We start from the raw sequence: 24,154 nt of genomic DNA on the forward strand, positions 1-24,154 counted from the left end.
GGCTAATGGTGATTTGATTGATAGTGTTTTGGAAATCTTGGCAGAGAACAAAGTTGTTCCTAAAACAACATGTAGAACAAGCAAAAAGAGGAAGAGATGAAGTTTAAAGTTAAAGGAGGCCATGTTTCAAACTTTTGAGTGTCACATAGGTGCTTTTCCACTCCGTCGAGTTCAAGCAAAACGATAAGGGTGAAGACTTCCTAATCAAAAGGCAGCAATTGGTGGTGACAACGCACCTTTCCTTACTAGAATCGTTGAGAGCGGTGAGTCAGATCTAAAAGGATCAACCGGGAGGAAAGTCAGGCAAATCTGGCTTCTTTGATGAAGAGTGGGGGAAAGCCCGATCCATCAGAGTTGCTGTTCGATCGGGAGGGAAGGGCTTGAAACGAAAAAGCCGGGAAAACACACTAAAAATCCTTAGGAGCGACCGGATTGGTTGAAGGTTATGTTCCGCACCAGTAATCTTAATGGCATTGACATGTGCTTCCTTATTCTAATCGGCTAGCGGGCACATAAACTATTAATCCCTTCCTTTCGCGTAGTTTGACTAGCACAGGGAATGCCTCTGTCATCCTCATTGAGTGAAGTTCCGTTGAGAGCCTTCGTTCCGTTCCCACACTGAGAGTCAAGGACTTCGGGTGAGGTTCCCTTGCTTGAGGATTCTTCCTAGGGTTCGGTCTCATTCATCTTAATGGCATTTCCGTGGACTGAATGTTCAAAGCAGAATACGAAGAAAAGCGAACAGAGCAACCGAGGAGGAGAGATCACCGATGGAAGGAAGTAGAGAACCATGAAACATCGCACTGAGAGAGGGGCAGAGGCACAGATGAATGACCAAGCGTGGAACTAGTCCTAGCTTTGAGCTTGACTCCTAGGTTTGACCTGGGACATGGGACAAAGCTATGCGTTCACAGGGGATGGATGTGGCCATTTACTATTAAGATATAGTGTATGCAAGCAAGACGTGACTTCCCACTGATGATGTTTAGTCATAAGCCCTCTCTCTATCTATGAAAATAGTCGTATGTCTCACTTCCCGAAGAGAGGGAAACCACTCCTTCTTCGTCCGCTCAAACGTACCTTTGCTCTAGTGGAATTCATATCCATACCGGGCTTTCTCTCTTCCCCCTCTCGGGGTTATGGTCCGTGCGTGCAGCCGTATACGAAAGCTTCCTAAGCCTTTTCTTTCTTCCTGAGACCGTGCTTCGATGCGCTTGCTCTAGGTTCGCTCGTGCTTCTTTCGAATGACATCGCTTGTACAAGTCAAGCTTTGCACCCCGATCGCCTTCCTTTTTTAATGTTTGGTTTTTCCCTACTTCAAGAGTAACAGAGGCTCGTTTAATGAGCTGGAGCCAGTTGTTTTACTACAATTATTCCATCAAGGATGGTGGGGTTCGGCTTTCGCCTCTGGGAAACCTTCAATGCTTGGCATACGTTTATAGATGCAAACACCACCGGTTGTTTAGGCGGTATGGACATCTCTGTAGCAATTCACACATTGATCTATCTGGTTCGGGTGAGCCCTTTGACATTTTAACAATTCCTAATTTTGTAAGGTTGCTTCTTCACCTATTTGACTCTCCCTATATAAACGGTCGAGGACTACTGCTATGCACTCAACCAGTTTCCGCTGGCCGAATCCTATTATTTCATTCGATCCACGGAGTTCTTCCATTTCATGGGCTAGTTAGTTTAGTTGACTAGGTCTGGGTAGGAAAACCTTTCATATTCGAATGCAACCCTAATAAAAAGTAGGCATTGGATCTGCTTCACCGATAACTGGAAAAAAGAAGTGGTGTTTGAACTTTCTTTCATATACATGTGTGATAAATCCACCAGGATACAAAGCCAAATAGTGCCGACAACAAAAGACCTTGTCGTGTGCCGATCGAACTAATCTACTAATAGTGGTTGACCATATGCTCGCTACCTTTTCCTTTTCTAGTGAGGGTAACCGGCTATGCCTTGACTACCGATGCATCCGGCTCTCGATCTAGAGCTATTGGTTCAACAACTGTATTGGCGGTTGTAATGGTGCTTCAATAACATCGTCAATAGCATTGCCAATATCAAAAGCGACATCGACTTCGGTGTGGGTTTACCGGTCTTGGTTATGCCCCGCGCCCTTGGCTTGGCTTCTATAGGATCTTTGATATGCTACCTGTTGGTACTCGTATTGTCACCCTCGTATCGACTCGGATATGGATAAAAATCGTGGTCTCCATCGGTTATGCTTAAGGAACCGTAACTTAGTCAACTCGGTTCTTCGTTCTTCAATTGGATAAAGGACTTGCTCTGGTTATGCTAATGGTACTAATGGATCTACTACTCGGTTTTTTGATCGGATCAACGTATGGATATGCTTCTTGCTCGCTCCAACAACCCTAGCTTATGGTTCGTGTCCTACAAGTGGGTATGTGATTGGTGCGTGCTTTTTACGTATTAGCTACTTATGCTCCTATTGGTGTTGATACTATAGGTATGGATCAACCGTGTGGTATTGATCTAACACCGGATTTGCTACTAGGTCTCATCGCTTGCTTTGCTTATGGCGTATATGGATCACGAAGGTCCGGGTCACACTCACGAACGTCGAATCGTCTCTCGATCACTACTCTCAAAATCTGGATCTCGACCGAAGCAACCGCCCGTTCCAGCAGAGCAGCGGATGGTTGCGCCGGTTCGGCTACTTCATTGCTTGAGTGAGGAGCGGAAATCACCGTTTACCGGGAAGAGAAAGAAGAAAAAGCAAAATTTTCGTAAAGGAAGTAAGCGGCAGCTCTCGCATCGGCTTCGAAGCGGCTATAAGAGCGGTATAGACTAGTTGTATGTACCACGCTTAGCCGTCACGACGAAGAGAGTAGTAGTAAGAAAATCCTCGTAGACGCAGAAGTTGCTAAGAGAGCTAGCAGACAATAAGCAAAGCAAAGAAAGAGCGGTGTCGGGTTTCTCGCATGAAAGCATAGGGGAAGGAAAGCGGTTAGAAAAGAAGCAGTAAGCAGCTGTTAGAACCGGTTAGCGGTAGTAGATCAAAATGATTCGTTAAGTTGTGTGAAGGACAATTGCATTGCCTTGAAATATTACTTTATGAACAGGGATGCTGCACACACAGCTTAGGCTTTGGACTGTAGATCGTTCTGTCTCATATGGTCTTTCTTCCCTTGGCTATTACCAATCACTGGGCCTATTGCAAAGGCCTTGGTTTGCGTAATCAAAGCTCGCTTCGCCTTATGAAAGGGTTTCATGCCCCGCCCGGCTACTATACTGATAGTTGGTTCGGGTTGTGCCTATGCCACTCCCTTTTGGACCCTTGCCTTCTTATCTGGTGTGAGGCAAGGAATGGAAACCCGTATTGTAATAGTACGCACAAGGAACTATCTTTTAGGAAGAGTAAGCACCCAGATATGGGACGGAACCTGGCGTCTTTTTCCAAGCTGCCTACGTACCTTTTGTTAAGGGATCAAGTCGCGCGTCGTTCTCTATCATTTCATCGATTAGCCTGTGTTACGCGTCCCAGGTACAATTTGCCCTATCTTTCTCTTTTGATTTAAGCAATTTTACCCTCGTTTTTACCTCCTATCCTGCCACTTATGACATTACTAGCGCAAGGGCTTTCAGAAATAATGCACTACCCGGAAAGCAAAGAGCTTGTAGCTTTTCTTAGCATTAGTTTGTCCTTCGATTCTTTGTTTGTTGAAAGTTGCCGTGCATGTCAAGGTGCTGTAGGTGCCAAGATCTGTTTCTTGTACTAAAGTGAAGTGTAACTTTTACAACAACAGTTTGACTCAGGAAGTTTAAAGGTTGTGTTTACTGATAGTTTTTGGTGGCGCTTTCAGTATATATGCATGTCCAAGAGTAGGAAACGACCTTAAAAAATAGAAATGATGGAATAATCTTAACTAGGCATCCTTTAGCTTTTATTTCTTGCTTTCTTTTTAATCTAATTATTAGTAAAAGATTCCTTGTTTGCTAAATGATTAAAGAGGCATAAAACACAAACAAAAAAGTAAAAAGAAAAAAAAAGTTATATGAGGCTTTTTTTTTCTTTTGTTGAGAAAGACCAAATGTCATGGCCAACCATTTATTCTCTCTTTTTATTTTTGTCCTCTCTGGATAATGATCCATTTTTGGGGGTAGGTATTATTTTGGAAGACCAAACTTTCTTGTGTGAGAGAGAGAGAGAGAGAGAGAGAGAGAGAGGGAGGAGGGTGTCAAGGCCATTATAAAAACTTCTGCACCGGGGGGTGTTGATCCTAAGATAAATTCGTCCTTGACAGCTATCCCTTATCGATTTACTACCGGACTGCCTTTTTATTTTTGACAATTGATCATTCAGATATACTACCAAAGGATACTTTAGACCCTTTAAGTTTAGCGGCTGAAACATATTGTTTTATTTGTAAGATAGTATGTGGTCACCATAATAACTTGAAGCCACCTATAAGTAGCTTTTAGTCTTTACAAAGAAACTTGCAACACGTTACAAAAGGTTGCAACGTAGGGTCTTAAGTTTGGAAAAATATTGTGTTACATTCATTTATGTTCACTATTTCACACACGTCCATAATTGATGTGAAAATTTCCATATTTTAACGCATACAAGTGGATATAAAAATTGAAAAAGATGTGAATTAATGGATGTGTGAGAATCAAAATCTTTCAAGTTTTATTACTTAACATTACCAAAATAACTTTCAAGTTTTAACAATAAAATGAAAACCTCAATAACTTCATAATTTGCTTTAATAAATATCTTTAGTAAACACAATTTGCTATTTGTCACCTTAAAAGAGGTTAGGATGAAAGGCCACAATGAATACGGAGAAAAAGGACCTTCCGTTTGTGCTACTAATTTAAAGGAAGACTAGGTATTGGACTTTCTAAAATAAAGCATGATTCACCCCCGCGCACCCTTGGTGTAGTGGTCACTGTACAAGTATAAATACTTGCAGGGAGTAGGAGGCAAGGACCGGGGTTTAAGTCTCCAGGAGGGAGCTTTACAGTTCACACACATATACAGTTATATTAGATTAGAGTAGAAATTCTATCTTGTATTAAAAATAAATAAATAAATAAAGCATGATCTAAAATGAATGCTTAAAATCAATTGAAAGTACTGTATAAACACGATCAAGTTTAATTCATGGTCTTTACCACTCTAATTATTACTCCATTACTAGCTAACAAAGCATAATTATGGAACTCCATATCTTATTCATGGGCCAAAATGGGCATTTGCCCTTTTCGCCAAAACTTTCCAGCAAAATATCCATGTTTTGAAACTATCTAGCAAAATGCTCCTGTTCTTATCTCCTTCAAAATTTTGAAGAAAAAAACTAATATGAAATATATTGATTAAAAAAGAGGGAAGCTCACATATGGATATCCAATAATAGGAAATTATGCATCTTTTTATTTTTTGACTGAACAAGAAATTACCTTAAAATAGAAATAAAAAAAAAAACCCTTAATCTCTTGTTTCTCAATTTGCTCTTGTTTTTCTAATGATTAGGAAAAATATTTTGTTTACTAAATGATTTTGGCTGATAAAATTCAAAAAGCATAAGAATTAAAAAAAATTATATTAAAATGTCTCTTTTTTCCCCTTAGAATGACCAATATGTCATGGGCTAACCATAAAATATTTTTGTTTTTTAATTTTTTTTGAACTCTTTGGATAAATTGAATTCTTGGGGACTAGTTGTTAATTGTTATTTTTGGAGACCAAAAAGATTTTTTTTTTTGGGAGTTCTTGGGGAGTAGTTGACCTCTCTGCCTTTTAGCCTAACTAGTTAGCATTTCTTGTGTTTCTGATAGAACCATTCAGGGTTCAAATTCTTCGAATCTAACTATTGAAGTATTAAAAAAATTTATAAGAAGAAAAGTAAAAAATGGAGGAGGGTGTTAATTTGTTAGGCATCCCTTAGCATCATCACAACAAAGCAATTCTTAAAAATAGCCACTCACATAATTATCTGAACCACCATCTAAATATAAAAATGTAATGCCATATTAGTTCTTAACGTATGAAATATGAATAATTTAATATAATTTTTTAGAAGTCAATTATATTTTTATTATTAGTTTATTGGAATTTTTTTTTTGAGGAAGGGATTTTATTTTAGACTTATTAATTAAATTATTAGTATTTAATTTAATTTAATTTTCTAGAGTAAAAATTCAATAATTAGGCTTCGGCCCAAGTCAATTAGGATTAGAATTTATCCATTATAGACTATATATAATAACAAATACATTATTTGCAGTCCAGTGGGGAAAAATTTAATACTTTGCAAGGAGTGGGGCAGGGATTAAACAATCTTGAAAAAATACAAAAGATCACATATCACTGTCTTGAAGTAACAAAAGACACATCGGTCTGAACCATCCCAACAGTGAAAGTGCAAATTGAGACTATCCACTGTAGCAAAATAATTTTAAAATGTGTGAATAGTACAGCGGGACCCATTTTTAATAAAAAAGTGGTTGAAAAGTCAAATTTGTGGATCCGTAAACAGTGCACGAGTGCACTGTTCACGAAAGACTTAGTCAACAACTGCGTCTGGCAAGAAAAAAAAAAAAAAAAAAAAAAACTGAAGGCTGGACGTAAACGTGGACGCTGGGTCCAAACACATTCATATACCGACACACAACGACAAGTTTTTTTTTTATTATAAAAAAGACACTCATTCCACGTGGCATGCTCGGCCCACCACTTTTTTTTATATTACCAAAAATACCCTTACTCCGTTTCCCTTCTCTCTCACACCCACCTCATACACCGACACACAAACAGGATCACACACAGTCACTCTCTCTGTCTGTCTCTCTCTCAAATCAACGTAAGCCTTGTCTGCTTTGTAAGATTGAGGTCTCAGACTTGCGTATTAATTTGAGTAAGTGTTTTTACTGCCTGGAGTTCATTTTCTTTTACCATATTTCGCATTAATTTTACAGTGTTTGGATTCTGCATCCTAATGGTCAAAACTTGTTTGCCTTTCTTGTTCATCCACCAGATCATCCTGGAAGAAGGGGCAAGGTGGTGACCATGAGGTTTATAGCTAAATCCAAAACCTATTTATTTTATATATTAATATTATTTTATTTTAGAATTACATTTATGATTTTGGATCCCATGTGAGTGGAGTGATGGAGTAAAAATCTTAATTTTGATATGCTTGGAATACATGCAATTTTACAATAATTTGTTTTCATGCTAGATTGGAAAAGATGTTGCAACACAATACGTTCTGGGTTGGGATTGGATGGCTCCTATAAGGTGACTATGTTTGTTACCTTTGATCGTGGTTAATTTTTTTCCATAATGATATTGTTATCTCTAGTTACTTGTTGGAAAATGAGAGACAGTAGATGTGTATTGATAAGAAATTATTTGAAATTTCCTGTCAGAACCAAAACGAGACAGGTTTCTACAGATATTTGAAACATATTTTTTAGTGAATAGTGTCAGTGTGATAAATCATTTAGAGATCAGTTATACAGTGGAGATAGTATACGAGACAGGTTTTTTATTTTTATTTGTGTAATAACCTCCCTCAATAGAAAAATCTACCAGAAATTCTATGTGTGAGAGATAGTATGGAAGTCTGAACAATATTATGATAATATCATTTTCCTTTATTATTAAAAAAAAAAAATAAGTATTAGGAACCGTGAATGGATTGGTTTTTTTAAGGAAAATTAGCTAATGTGGCAATTAATAACTCTATATTAATGATATGTTAAGTGGAGTTTTTTTCACCCTTAGATGTTATGAAAATCAGTGGTTATCTATGAAGCACGGTGCGTTTTGAGACTCGGTTGCGGGTGCGGGACTCGGCAATTAAAAAATTATTAAAAATATTTTTATTTATATTTTCTATATATTTTTATTATTAAAATATTCTTAAAAAACATATTACTATGCCTTGAATCACAAAACAAAGAAAGAAAAAAGCAAGAAACACAAAACAAAACACAAAACCAAAAAGAAAACACAAAAGAAGCAATAAATATTCAAAATAAAATTGAGGAATGACAGATTTAGGGTGTTTGGGTCTCATTTCAGAGCCGATTTCGGCTGTTCCGGCAAGATTCAAGGCCGATTTCGGCATGTTTCGGCCGTTTCGGTATGTTTCGGCCGTTTCGGTGGCCGGCCGATACGACCCGATTCGGCCCGAATCGGCGCGAATCGAAGCCGAGTCGGCGTGATTCAAGCCGCGTCGGTGCGAGTCGGCTGAAAAAAAAAAAAAAACACGTGGCAGACGCGGCCCGATGCGGCACCTACGTGCGAGTAGCGGTGTCCCTCACGCGTCGGACGCGGGTGCGGCACCTCTGGCGCCGCGTCTGTGCATCCTAGGTGGTTATAAGAAAGTGTATGTATGTATGTATCTATATACATACATACATACATATTTGTCAACCACCAGATTTTTGCTAGAGCACGTCATAAAGCTGAACTTTTTTTTTTTGGGTAAAAAGCTGAACTATTTCTGGCCTTTGCAGTTTTCCTTGTTAGTCTGTGTGTAGACTAGACTGTCTATGACACTTATATCTTCCTCTTATGATTCAGTAAAGTAAAATTAGATTTTTTTTTTCCTTCTCAATATCTTACAAAATCATACAATGATATTGTACATATAGGTAATGAACTTCCTTCTTGATTCATTTCATTGATATTGTACATTACCATTAAAGAAATGTGAAAGCATAAAAGACCCCCTCCTCCCCCAAGTTAATAAATTGCATACTGCGCCCAAGGAATATAGCCTTCATTACTTATTTGTGCCTTGAATTATCCAAAATGGTATCTAGAGATGTGAAATTTCTGATTACTGAGCATTTGGAGCATCCGATTATTATAAATTCAAATATCCTCAATTCTCATTAGGAGGTCAAACCAAGGACCTATGGAAGTCAGGGTAGCCCCGTCCCCATCGGCATTTTTATCTAGTTTTAGGCTCTCAATACTTCTGTTATAGGTTATAATGAAATGAATTTGCAGCTTTTCTTCTACAATCCTGACTTATGGTGGCCGAACAGTATGGGAAAACAGTCCTTGTACAATGTCCATATTACTGTTGATGTAAAGGGATATGGAGAATCTGATGCTAGGAGCCATCTATTTGGCTTCCGAAAAATTAAGAGCCATATTGATAGTGCCACAGGTGGAAAGTATTGCTTCATATGCCTTCTAGAACATTTTACATAGGTTTTTATTATGATATATTTTTTTTTGATAAGTAGGTTTTTATTATGATATTATGATATATAGTCTATAAAATTTGATTTACAGGTTGTTCAAGGTCAATGGACAGCCTATCATTATCCATGGTGGTAATTAGATATTGTCAGATGGGTTACTATGTTTTTCAGAGGAACGTTATGAAACCGACATCAAGTTTCATGCCGATATGCATTTTAATATGATTCGCTGTTGGGGTGGTGGATTGGCTGAGAGGACAGAATTTTATCATTATTGTGATATTTATGGACTTTTGGTGATCTCTCTCTCTCTCTCTCCCCTATTTGTGTGTGTGTTGTGAGTGTGATCAATTATAGAGGGTGTATGCAAAATAGAAATAGAAATATTGAACAAACAATCACACAGGGAACATAGAGATAGAGACTTACATGGTTCAGATTTAGACATATGTCCAAATGGCGGGCATTGAGAAGAAAAATTTACTAACAAGGGTGACTACAATAGTTGCACAAAACAAAACCCTATATACACCCAACGAGCTCTTTCTTACTAATAACCTATGAAGCACGGGTGCGGGTGCGGGTATGGGTGCGGGTGCGGGTGCGGGACTCGGCAATTTTTGAAAAAAGTGGGTGCGGGTGCGGCGGGACTCGGCAATTAAAAAATTATTAAAAATATTTTTATTTATATTTTCTATATGTTTTTACTATTAAAATATTCTTAAAAAACATATTACTAATTTACTATGCCTTGATTCACAAAACAAAGAAAGAAAAAAGCAAGAAACACAAAACACAACACAAAACCAGAAAGAAAACACAAAAGAAGCAACAAATATTCAAAATAAAATTAAGGAAGGATAGATTTAGGGTTTTTGGGTCTCATTTAGAGCCAATTTCGTCTGTTGCAGCCTGTTTCGAGGCCTGTTTCGGCCGTTTCGGTCACCGGCCGATACGGCCCGATACGGCCGAAACAGCCCGATTCTGGCCGAATCGGCCCGAATCTGCTCGAATCGGCGCCGCGTCGGCGGGAAAAATAAGATGCCGCGTGGCTGACGCGGCCGGACGCCGCACCGACGCGCGAGCAGCGGCGTCCCTCGCGCGTCGGCAAGTCCCGCCTCGTCGGACGCGGGTGCGGCACCTCCGGTGCCGCGTCCGTGCATCCCAGCTAATAACAAAGATTATGGCTACAAAGTTGGTTTGGTGACTTTTTGTGGAGACTACCTAACCAAATAGGACTAGGTAATACTATTTGCTTTCTCTTACACAATAAGAAGATGAAAAACAAACCATACCAAAGTCAGCAACTGTTTTTAGTGGACATGTAAGGGTTGAGTTCGACATCAAGAGAAAAAGTAAGGAAAGTTAGAAGTTGATGGACATAGTTGGGTCTAAACCATTTGGCTTAAGCTGTTTGAGTGGTACCCCAATATATATCAATAGGTACCTCAATATATATCTATTGGCTCTTGTTGGAACCCAGGGACACTTCTCATCCCAAAAAATTGGTATTAGAGTTATGGTTCAACTTTTGGTTCGAAATTTTAAATGTTTGTTGTCTATTAAATTTTTTTTTTGGGAATGAGTGTCTTGGTGTTGATGTGGTTGGTGTGAATTTGGTTATTGCTGCATTTGATGCAACTCTTGTATGCACTCTTTGGATTTGCTAATGAGTCACACGCAGTGGGAAGCTAGGATGATGTGGTAGAGGCTCACATGGGAGGGGGAGGTCTATTGTGAGTGCATGTGTGAGGGTTGAGTCCCATTTAGAGAAAAAGTAAAGAAAATGAAGAGTTGATATATATACTTGGGTGCAAACCTATTGGATGAAGCTTTTGAGATAGAATGATGTCCCTATATATATATATATATATCAATGGGAGGTTGGTGGGTTGGTAAATTGGGACAAATCTTGGAACATCAAAATTTTCAGATTCACCAAAATTTGTATGCTTTATACTGAGGGTATTGTCACAGGATGCTTGCAGCGTAAGATGCTGGGAATGCCAAGAAAGTGTTCTAGAGTAAGCTTTATAATTGAAAAAAGCTTGTTAAATTACAAATTCTCCCAAAAACTTAAGCTATTGAGATATGGTAAAAATTTAATAATTTAACCACATATTTCTAACACTCTCATGTGTGGGCTCAAACTCCCTTTTATAAGGTGTGGCCCAACCCATGAGATTTTAAATGGAAGATTGAGTGGATGAGCATGGATCAAATTCAAAACCTCCTGCTCTGATACTATCTTAAATAACTGATTCTTCTAAAAGTTTAAGCTACTGGAATATGGTAAATTTAATTATTTAACCGCATACTTCTAACAAAGCTAACAACTATAATCTGCAGTACTTTCCCAAGAATGATGGTGTTCTTGTAACCATATAAATTGATGATATGTTAATCATTGAAATCAGTTCCATTATGAAAGTTACCATAAATTGTGGCATTGTTGATTTTATAATGCTTTTGAAAATTATTAGGGTATTTATTTTCTTTGACCTAAATTGTCCATAGAGCTTTTACCCTCGACTGTAGAGTACTAACATAGTGGCAATAGCGTGTCACAAGCAAAATTTATTTCCTTTCTTCTAAGTGTCAAAATTTGATTTTAAAACAGGCATAACTGATGTTATAAGAACAAGTTAAGACATGAGCAAACCTATGCTTGCGAGACAATTCTTTATTTTCTTTGGTACAAGTTAACACTTCTTGATTTCTAATTTCTCAGGTCAGCTACATGGATTATTACTACCATCATTATCATTTGACCTTGATCTCTATTTCAGGCTATATGCCCTGTTAGAAAATTGTTTATTTTATCTTTTCTTACTGCCTCTGCCTTAGACCTCATATATTTCTAGCCCCTTCTTGTTCTCGAAAGCTTTGAAATATAAATAAAGAACTCTTTACTAGTCAGCTCAGTGTTTTTTGTCTACATAATTAAAAATTGTCTTAATCAAATTGTCTATATCTTCTCCTCAAAGCTACGTCTAGATTTTAGTGAATACATTTATTCTGTATTCTATCTGTTATTGCCATTATCAATGATTTAACTAAATTATTTAGGATAATGGCTTTGTTGAGTTCAGTTGTATTTCTTACTTGCCATTAACATATTTCAGTATCGTTTTTCTCAAAAAATTTATTTGACATTGTCTGCTGTTTTGTATATTGCAGCTGGAGCCTTTGGTACTTTTAATTTTGGTACACTTGTTTATTTAGTAACTGAAGCTTTAAAATGTTCCTACCAGAGTGAACTTTGCATTGCATTATTTCGAAAGATTTATTCTTCTGAGACCCAGGCCTATCCACAGGGTTAAACATGGCTCAAGGCTAACCAAACCTAAGGATTCCAATATTCTAAGTTATTTCAGTATTAAATTACTCTAGTATAACTTGGTCCATATGGCTGATTTGATTTTTGTAGGTGTGGCAAGAGTTTTGGAGTACTGAAGACGTTGAAATGGTGACAAATGGTCCCCTGGATCATGATCTTCTGTTGCTATGTGCAAGAGACACTGTCAAGCTTCTGAGGAACCATCCGAGTCTTGCTCTTTGGGTAGGTGAAAATGAGCAAGTTTCACCAGATGACATCAACAAAGATTTGGAAAATGTCCTGAGACTAAATTCTTCTTTCAAAAACTCCAATGAAATCAGCAAATCTTCTGAAGATTTATCTGCAGTGTCAAAAGATCCTAGCCAATATTTTGATGGTACACATGTTTACATCCAAGGACCTTTGTGGGATGGATTAGCATATGTAAGGGGGGCTTCACTGATGGCCCTTATGAAATCCGAAATCCTGAAGCATTTTTTAAGAATGATTTTTACAGCCATGGATTCAATTCTGAGGTTGATTTTGTCAGGATGGCTGTTGCATATTGCATATACTATCAGAGCAAGAATGTCTCAAGAAGGCTGGCAGATTCCGATGTTTAAGCAACTTCCTAGTGGGTACACAGAAGAAGTTCCTACCCATATGGGAATAACATAAATGCATTCCCTATTCAAAGCCAAAAAAAAGTGTTGATCAGATTGAACTTTGTGGAACCCCAAAGGATCTTGATGATTTTTGTTTAGAGGTAAATCAAAATTTTCTATAGCTATTCTAGATGCCCATTGGGTTTTTTTTTTTTTTTTGGGTGCTGACCTAACTTGAAATGATCATCAAGCTTAATTGGCTAACTACATTCAATTTAGAGCTCTGCTGGAGGACCGGACTTCCCATAAATACACTAGTCCTGATTTGGAAGGCACAGAACTCTTGTACTGGTCTTAGTGGTCAGTTAAATGATCATCTTTAACACCAAACGGCAGGTTTCTATGGCTGTTGCTGTGCTGCAGAACCAATCCATGTCCTGCTGAATCTGGCTACATATTTTATAGAGGTAATTTCTAAACTTTAATATCTGATGAATTGTTTTCATAGAACACGTATTGAGCCTGAATAATCTTTTGAATTCAATAAAGAAAATTGATATATATTTTTTGACATAACAAAATAAAATGTTAATAAAAAAAAATCTAGTAAAAATGCTCATAGCTGATTTTTTTTTTTTTTTGTATGTGTGGGTTGACAAGAGCAGGGGGTGGTTGAAATGCTTAAATTTGTGTTTCTTAAACCAAATAATATTTCAAAAGGGTGCACATATGAAACTATTGCATTTTACTCAAAGACATTCTTCGTACTTGATGCTATTTAAAATGATCCCATCCAGAGATGGTATGTAACATCACAATTGTTTTCTGAATCTGCCATCAGCAAATTGTCAATACTACGTCTGAGGAACTGTCTAACATAGCTATTGAAGCCTTGGTCTAGGATCTAGAAGGTACATTTCCATACTACAAAGTTTTTGAAAATCTCTCTGCTTCGGCCAAAAAAACAGTACCCATAGTTTAGAGGAAGTATCCAAAGTCTAAAAACCCAAAGCTGGTCTACTTCCTTCTCAAACTCTACCACACATCAGACTATGCTATTTTATCTAGGAAATTTTACTGGTTGCATCTATTTGGTGGAGATTACAAGCTGCTGGAGCCACACAGAACGTAAAAAAAACCCTCAAGATTTACATCCAAGGTTTTCATCAAAGGTTCACTTATGAAATTGAAATGTGTGTTGAAAATGTGGCCAAGAAAGCTGACTCTAAAAGTTTAACCTATATGAACAAATAAAGTAAGAGCTTTTTTATTAAAGAATAGCCAACCCAAGTGTACTGGAAATGTATTACAGTGGCAAAAATTTAGAACCCAAATTACAATGATAAACTAGAACGGGGAGGGATAAAGAAGAGCAAGAAGGTAAGATTATGCTCCATTCAAGGAGAGTATGAAAGAAAAAGGACTTTATATGAAGGATCGACTGTTCGAGAATTCTTCCTGTTCATTACTTAGACAACTATTTCTCGCTGGTGTCCGGCTACGTTATTCCCATTAAGATCACTTTTAAGGTCCCTCCAGGTGTCCCGCCTTGAGTTTCGCTTCATGGCTAGAATTACCATGACTGTCCATTAAGCTGGGTAAAAAATACTCTTTTAATGTTGTTTGAAACCTTGTGGAAGTATAAAATCTATTGAGGTCAAGCTTTACAGAGGAAATCATTATCACAAGTTCTCGGAATTCTTGGAAATAAATTTCCAACTTTTACATACTTAATTGTCCTTTTTTGCATCGAGAAACATTTTTACTTAAAGTTGCACCAATGACACCAGGAATGAAGCAGCTAAATAAATTGAGAGAACCTTCTATATTTCTGCCAATGTTATTTAGTTCTTCTTAGATGAAATACCTTCAAAATTTTAATATATGGTGTTGACTTCGTGTGTAAATAATTTGTTGAGATGGACCTTTTTATCATTTGCTTGCTTTTTATGTGTGTGCTCTCTTATTACTTTATGTCTTGATTAAGGGGACTAGGGAGTGATGGAATGAGAGAAAGATACAGCGAGGAAGGGCGTTTATTCAATTAAAAAAAAGGGTAAGGGATGAGTGAAAGAAATGCATATGAATTTAGTTTGTTTAGCAAACTGAGAATTGGACTTTGAATTTGGATGTTTTTAAATCTAAAGTATAAAATTCTATATAATTTTTGAATTGTCCTTTTTTGTTAACATAAACAATAGAAATCAATATTATAAATTTCAAAACTAAAATTTTGAGTAAATTCCAACTCAAAAATCATCTAAATGTAATACAAGAGATAAAATTTCATTTATGTATAACCTAGAAAGAGATGCATAAAGAAATCTTATCAATGAATGAGAAAAATTAATGTTAGTATGGACATGTTTGAAAAAAAAAAAAAAAAAAATCAGAAGAGGAAAAGAAATAGGAAATGTTACTAAGAAGATTTAACTCCAAGTTGACAAGGAAGCATAAATGCCTTGCTTGCTTATTTTGTTTCTTCTTTCTTTTGTTTTCTTTTGTGTTGGAGGAAGTATTTCTTCTTTGCACAATGACATGATAATCTATTGAGTTGGACAAGGTATATTTTCTTTGGCACAATGGCTTGATAATCCTATATATATAGTAGAAGTTATAAATGGTTTTCATATGAACTTAGCCTTAAAAAATTCGATACAAAAAATAACTTGGAAGCTTCTCAAGGTGTGTTTCGAAGTCAAAATTGGATTCTTCTTATTGTAAGTTTTTAATGTTGCCTACATAAATTTGTTCATATGTATGTGTGTTTTTGTATTGGTATTCATAAACAATAGTTACTTTGCGTACTTAAAATTTGTCATATAAATGTTAAATGTAGTAAGATTATATTGCACTTGTCGCTATATTTTTATGAGATATATTACTCTAAATGGTTTGGTTTATGTTACATTTGATGCAATTTTTATAAATAGTGTATCACTCAACTTTTTTTGTACCTCATTATTTTCTTGAATCACGTTTTTATTTAATATCTATTACAAGTCAATCACTCGCAAGATTTTCAAATAATTAGTTGCCATTTATTGTTAAATTTATAAGGTAGCTGTTTGCTATATTTAAGAATGCAAAAAATTATAATCGCTCTTCATAGATTAGTGAGCTTTTGATGGCTAATCACCTTGATATTCGAAAAGAACAATAGATCAACTTAATATTTGATAAGCATGATAATTGGAGAAAGAAAATTAGTCTAACAATGGGATTAACAAACTATTATTATGGGAAAAAAAACTATTGAGGAATATAACTTCAGTAAAAGTTTCCGAACAGTCTAACTCGAACCAATTTTTATCAAATATTTGTTTTGTCCTTTATTAGTACTAAAGTAGTTTACATTTGTTCTCAAACATTACCAAACACTTTTCCACCCTATTTATCACATGTGGGGAAGAGAGGAGTTGAACATAAGAACATGTACTAGTACCATCGACTACCGAGCTAAAAAAATTCTTGGCAAAATATTAATATACATAAATGTTAAGGAGTTATAGACTTAGCATTATAATATATATATATATATATATATATATATATATATATATATATATATATATATATTTGTTGAATGAAAAAACATCATCATGTTGCATTTTTCATTGTATAATTGGATTAATAGAACCAACCTAGCATGAGGTTTACATAAAACTCTAAAAGACTTTACTCTTTCATTTTTGTATCCCCATGCCACCTTTACTACTAAACTTTCTCCCGTAGATTTTGTTGGATTAACTTTGTTGTTATGAGTTTTAATTGATAATCTAGGTTGAGTAAAAGCTTGCATAAAGAAGTAACAATATATAAATATGAAGGCAAACTTAGTTGCACTATTTACTTATATATTGAATAAGGCAAAAATAGATATGTGTTAGATGATTTTAAATAAATGACAACGATTTATGTAAACAAGAAAAAAAAAAAAGTAAAAAAACAAATTCTATTTTTCTAATAACAAGAATGGAGGATCAATTAAAAACATAGTTTGAATTTTTGTTGTGCAAACATTCTTACCATTTTATTTCTAACTTTTAGATGCATTCCGTTTATTTTTTAATGAATCACGTTTATTTTTGATGAAATCAAGTAAAGTAAATCCTATTTACACAATACATTTATTCTTTCCCCAAAAAAATATATAATTCACTTTAATTTTTAATGAAAATCAATAAAAAGAATTCCAATCAATACAGTAGTTTTTACGCCTTTCACTGTTCACATTAAAAATAAACAATACCTGGTACCCAACAAAAATAAATAGCCACGGGCCACACCCAAGCCCAAGGCCTTTAATTTAAAGAACATTCATGATCCAACTCCTACGAACCTGTTGTGCTGAGTCACGCCCAAATCCCGCTTTTTATTTATTTTTTTACTTTTTACATTCAATTTCTAATTTTAATTCATTGAGAGCCATAAAAAGTAAAAACAAATGAAATTGCTGCTATATATTCAACTCAAAGAAAAAAGAAGCAATTCTCATCACTCTCTCTCTCTCTTTATTTTATTTTTTATTTTTATTTTTTATCATTTGGATTCGCCCAGGCTCCCCAACCCTTTCTTTCTATTCTACGTATTATTAATATTTATGCCCTTTTTTTCTTATTATTATTTATTTTATTTTTATAAACAATAAAGAAATTTGATGATGATGATGATATGTCTGACATTGTGATTGTGACTGTCACGTTGCTTTGCATGTCTTGTCATACAATTAAATAAATAAAGAAGATAGATTAGATTAGATGGAGCAGCAGCAGCACCAACTTCAACATTTTATCCATCCCAATCATCCCTTGCTCTTCAATCCTGACGACGACAAAAGAGGATATCGTTGTTGGGGGTGCGACGAACCAGTTTATGGTCCTAGCTACAGTTGTAAAGAATGCTGGCCATACTACACACATCACAAATCATGTGCGGAACTACCCCTTGGGTTGCACCATCCCTTCCACCCAATCCATCCTCTTATTCTCTTTCCTCCATGGAGATATGAAGACAATGAAATTTACAAATGCGAACTCTGCAAAGAATATAAAGGTGAACACACTTATCGGTGTTCCCGTTGCGACTTCAACCTTCACATCACATGCGCTTCTTTAGCCCCCACCACCATGGAACCTAAATTCCACCACCACCCATTGACCCCCTTTTGGAAGTGGATCACCTTCACCTGTGACCTTTGCGGCAAAGAAGACAAAGGTGTGCCCTATCAATGTCATCTATGCGGTTTCTGGATTCATGGAAGATGTTCTATTTTCCCTCACAAAGTCAAAGTCGTGCGTCACAAGCACCTCCTCCACCTCACCCATTCTTCTCTTGAATTCCATCCATCTGACTCCCGATTTTGTCAAATCTGTGTTCTAGAGGTGGACACATGCTATGGGCTTTACTATTGCTCCAGATGTGATTTCGTTGCCCACCTCAATTGTGCTATGAGAAACAAGGAGAATATAAATTTGCAAGAATTTAAAGATGAGGATGAAGGTTCAGAGCTCAATGAATCGGTTGACTCAACTTACAAAGTCAAAAAATACCACATGAGGGAGGATGGAATTCAAATAGCTACAGAAATCAAACACTTCAGTCATGAGCATGACTTAATGCTTACCGAGCAGCTTCTAAAAGACCAAAAATGTGATGGGTGCGTAAGAGCCATTCTCTCTCCGTTTTATAGTTGCGTAAAGTGCAGCTTCTTTCTTCATGAATCTTGTGCTAATTTACCCAAAAAAAAGCGACACCCACTTCATCAACACCCACTATCCTTGCTCCCAATGAAACCAAGTAAGGATTTTAGGTGTTATGCCTGTCATCATAAATGCAATGGCTTCACTTATTCGTGTGAGACATGCCGTTTTAGACTTGATGTTCAATGTAGTATGATCTCAGAAATCCTTACCCACCCTGGTCATGATCACAGACTTACTCTCTCTAGTGTTGAATCTTCTCAGAATTGTAGTTGTTGTGATTCTAGAACTTATCCAATATTCCGTTGTACCACTTGTGCATTTGCTTTGGACTTCAGATGTGCTACACTACCACATTCTACAAGATACAAACAACATGAGCATCCCTTTGCTCTCAGTTATAGAGCTGAAGATAATTCTAGTGAATATTATTGTGATATATGTGAAGAAAAAATAGAGTCAAAGTATTGGTTTTACTACTGTAAGGATTGCAGTTATCTTGCTCATCCAAAATGTATTATTGGGAAATACCCAAATTACAAGTTTGGAGGTACTTACACATTTGACTGTCACTCCCACCCTCTTACTTTCATTGAGGAAACTAAGGACCACCCTCGATGTAACAAATGTAATGATTCTTGTGAAAAGTTTATCTATCAATGTGCTCAGTGTAATTTCTACATCCACAAGAGTTGTTTATAAAAAGGACAAATGTGTTTTTATTTTATACTAGATGTAGTCCACGTAAGTTTTGGTGCATGGAATTCATCAAATGACAATGCAGTAATTCTATTCAATGCTCTTTCTTGGCATCATGGTTCAAATATAATTTAAATACATTGTACCAACTCATGCTTGTTTGTGTGTGGTTGTACCCTGCCTTGTCCACTTCTGTTAGAAACAATTAGCTTGCTGATAATAGGACTTTTCAGTTTTCAATGTTTTATGATATTACAATGTTTAGCAATGGAAGTTGGATTTTAGTGTGGAACATAAAGTTCAGGGTTGATGAACAATTACTAGAAATAAAAGGCAAACTTCCGGTATCTCTTGTCGGCTGAGTATGACTACTTTTCCCTCTATTTTCTATTTCTATGCAATTCCAATTGCATTCATTTTTCTTGAGCTCACATTAATTGTCTATGTCTTCGTCTTCTGCATTAGGTGAGCATCCGTTATTTTGAAGAGGAAAATGAGCAATTAGAGTCAAAACATGAATGCAAAGATTCAATTGCTTTTTAAGTTATTATAGATTTACATGTTTATCAACATCTTTTATGTCATTAGTTTTAGTCATTGATACTCTTACTATTATTGTTATTTCTATGAAAGCTCAATTATGCATGATTTAATTATCATTGATGGTGAGGTTCTTTTCTTTTTTGTTTTCTCAACATAAATTTTATACATCGTCTTAGTAAGAATATTGGCCCGGTATTTTAATATAAAGGCACCACATGTACTTTGTAAATGTTGATGTTAAGAACATGGTGATTTAGGAGCACCAATTGTTAATAACATGGCTGGTTGAGTTATATAGTTTAATTGAATGTACTCCAAGTTCAAGGTAATCTTTAAAACCTTTTTGGGCAAAGAGACTACAAATCTTGTCTAATAAGTTCAAGGCTTAGTTTAGAAAATGTTGGTCAGGCCTTTCCTGGTTTAAAGGATCTCATTGTTACATAATACTTCTAAAATTTCAAGGAAAAATAATTTTCTTTGACTTAACTGTGTAGTTGTGTTTAAAAAGTAATGCTTTTGGTTCTTTTCCCTTGATTTTTAAGCATTCTAGTACTGTCCCATTGTGTTATTATTATAATTTTAGTAATGTTGTGATATGCCTGTTCTGATCATCTAAGTCAGTTCTCTTTTTCATTGCCTAATTGTTATGTTATTTGGTTTTAGTCTTCTGATTACTGTGCAATTAACATAACCATTATTTGCCACCATGAGACTGAATATTTGGGATTTAAGGTACTATTTTCTCCCCTCAAAATTAAAGTTAGGTTAGGTTGTTGTGCTCTTTCTTTCCACACAAATGAGTTCCAAGCCTCTTCATTCTGAAAATCCACCCTGACATATACATTGGTTTTTATTTGCCTGCACACTTCCAAAGTTTATAGATTTTGTTATTGGTTTTGGAATTCCACATAGTTTAGAAAATTAAAAGGAGATGCAATAATTCCTATCGAGAGTGTTAGTCCCACATTGGTAAGAAAAGAAACAGGGAGATGATACAGTCCCTATGCAGTGGGTGGTGGTGTAGTTTTTGTTTTGTGCTTGTAGGAGTTTGATATCAAAGATTTGTCTTTTGTTTAGTGTGAGAGATTTGCGAGAGGTTTGGTTGTCATCTTGTTTTAAGTAATTTTGCATTAGCAATTGCTATATTCTATGGATAAAATTTATATAAAATACCTTAGGTGCATTACATTGGGTTCTCTATATGTTATTTGCAGCATCCTTTTTTAATTTTAATTTTAATTACTTCGACAATACTTGTCACTACTGATTAGTGATTATACCTACTGATTGTTTTGGGGCTAAATAAATGTGCTGATATAATCAAACTACAGCTGGTCACAAATTATTGAGAGGTAAACCCGTTGCTATGTTTCTTGAATTTTAGCAGTGATGTGCTAAGCTGTGCTTATTTTTTTTTTCATTTTAATTTATTCTTCCTTTTTCCTTTCCCCAAGCTATATCCATTCAGTTGTTGATTAGGAATGATTAATTGTTATTTGGTACAAGTACTCAAGCATTCTAACAGAACTGCCATCTTTCTGAACAGTTATTTATAATATATTGTTCTTTACTTTTGATAATGTATCTGGGTATACTGTATCCAGTATTAACTGAATTTTACTAGCCCAGCTCGCATGCAAATAAATATATCATAATAATTGAGTAAAATGACTTTCTATGAATCATAATCATTTCACTTGGGAACTTAATGATGTAATCTATATGTACTTTATTATTTATCTGTTGCTTATTTCATTGTACAATTTTTCTTTTATTCTTAGTATTGAGGTTCCATTTTGTAGGGAATGTTTAGATCCATTCGAAAAACTAGATTGTGAAGCATTTGATATATTTGTTAACGGGGTTCTCTGTGTTGGCAAAGGTACTGCTGCATTAATTTTATTTCAGAATATATTTGATGGATCCATTCTTACCATAATGCTTGCACACACCTACCCTTGGTCATTATCATGTGCACAAAGTACTCTTTTGCTATTCTACCTATTTCTGAAGATCATAAGCTACTCCCTCTGTTGATTATTCATATTTGGTAAACTTTGAAATGCTTGTTCAATCATATGACCATACTCTAGAATATTTAATAATAAAAAATTACTACATCAAGGGATTATCAACCTTTTGGGATGAGTGTACAACCATATTTGTGAAAATCACTTTACAAAAATAATTTTCCATTTGATGGTTATCATTTAAATTATTTTTCCAATCAAAATGTGATATCTTTTGTTTTTCCCTCGCTCGTCTATGCAATTTTCGAATCATCTGCAAGGTGTCCATATTCATGTGTAAAAGGGTCCCTCATGCCTTCTCATTGCTTCTACTGGAAGTGCCTGGGTGTCTTCTCAAGGTTGTTAATTCTCTTATTTTTCCATTCCTTGTGAGCTTGTATGTTGTTAGAGTATTCGTTCTAGGCCCACTTCCCCAATACCTTATGCTATATGTAATCAATTGTACTATTATACTACCTGCTGTACTATACTTGTGTAATTCTATACTATCCTAACAAGGTTGAGAGCTTATATAAAGGTTGTACTTGTGAATAGTGCCAAGGCAGCTCATGGTTGAAAAATATCGTCTCAAACAAGAGCCAGGGCAATCTACTGATGATTTTTTTTTCCACCCATGCAATATCCATGCGATCAAATTTCACTATATGAACCAACATGGATTATGCATGCAATGCCCAAAATTTTGTGAATATCGGGATCAATTGAAAAAGTTTTCTCCTTTGCCTTCAATTCAAAAGGTTTTCAAGGAGCTTGTATAAGGGGTAACATTTACAAGTCTTACTATCTCGGTCTTGTAACACAATCTTGGCCACATCATCCCTTCATTAGCCTTCAGCATCTACAATTTGTCAGAATGAGCACTATGATCGTTTGGCTCTTAGCGATCCAACTCTAGATATATTCATTCTCACTTCTGCACCTTCTGTAGGATACTGTCGAAAGCATGCCTGTGTCACTCAATCCTCAGCTTCCATGGCCAACATCAACAGCATATTGTTGCATCCTCCAACCCCATCACCCAACACAAGCATTTTTGGCAAGTCTTCCAACTCATGTTTACATTAACGGCAGTTGACCTAAAGACTCTTATCAATAACATTTTCTCCCATAAGGTGCATTCTCTTCTATTCTTTATGTTGCACTAGGTAAACACTCATTTTGATATCTTGACCTTGCTTGCTGAACTCATATTACACCTGATTCTACCTCTTGTACCATACAAACCCATACTTTTCGTATGCCTATCAATCACATTGCCAGTGGCTCTACTATGACCATTATAGGCATTGTTTCTGCTACTCAATTATCTATTTCAAATGTTTATCTTATGCCTAAACTTTCGCTAAATTTCTTATATATTTAGGCAATTGTGTGAGCTAGGGCTTCATGTAAGATTTTCTTCTATTGGCTGTGTTGTACATAATCCTCAGATAGCATAGACCATTGGGACAAAATGTAAAGTTGGATGGCTTTTCTTCTTACATCTACACACGTAATTGTCTTTATTACATACACTCACATAGCATCACCTCTTTGGAGTTGTGGTATTCACGGCTATTTCATGCTTCTCTATCTTGGGTCTAAACTTTAGTGTCTAAGGGTATTTTAGATTAGGTCTCTTTTTGATCCTTTGATTGTATCTCATCCTATCTTGGAAAACAATAGGCTTTTCCTTTAATAAAAGTGAGTCTTTTATGTTTGCGCCATTCAAGCTCATTCACTCTAATGTATGCAGATAATCTCCTATTCCTACTATAGGGGGACTTTGTCAATTTTCTTGATGACTTTTCATGTTGCACATGGATATTTTTTTATTAAAAATTTTCTGAGATACTTAATATTTATCTTGAGTTTACTAAAATGATTGAAGGTTCTCAAAATCCATCAAAATCTACCGATTTGAAAATGCCCTATAGGACAAACATCATGACTTCCGTAGTATTTTCAAATTATATAGAATCATTTCTTATACATCTTATTAAAGAACTTCACATGAAAATGGTTGAGTAAAATGTAAACTTCGATATATTTTGTTGTTCAAACTCTCATTCT

General features: G+C 35.7%; 1 protein-coding gene and 1 pseudogene across 1 annotated transcript; both read left to right on the plus strand.

The window, feature by feature from the left end:
* The first annotated feature begins 2,557 nt into the window (after positions 1 to 2,557).
* On the plus strand, positions 2,558 to 13,572 carry LOC142628472 (mannosylglycoprotein endo-beta-mannosidase-like; annotated as a pseudogene).
* LOC142627767 (uncharacterized) lies at positions 13,153 to 23,438 on the plus strand. Its single transcript, XM_075801643.1, has 5 exons — positions 13,153 to 13,289; positions 13,408 to 13,595; positions 13,794 to 15,848; positions 17,872 to 21,954; positions 22,363 to 23,438. The coding sequence occupies exon 4, from the start codon at positions 17,889 to 17,891 to the stop codon at positions 19,530 to 19,532; it is 1,644 nt and encodes a 547-aa protein (XP_075657758.1). The 5' UTR covers positions 13,153 to 13,289; positions 13,408 to 13,595; positions 13,794 to 15,848; positions 17,872 to 17,888; the 3' UTR covers positions 19,533 to 21,954; positions 22,363 to 23,438.
* The last annotated feature ends 716 nt before the right edge of the window (positions 23,439 to 24,154 follow it).

The sequence above is a fragment of the Castanea sativa genome, chromosome 3 (genome assembly GCF_040712315.1).
Source record: "Castanea sativa cultivar Marrone di Chiusa Pesio chromosome 3, ASM4071231v1".
Lineage (NCBI taxonomy): Eukaryota > Viridiplantae > Streptophyta > Magnoliopsida > Fagales > Fagaceae > Castanea > Castanea sativa.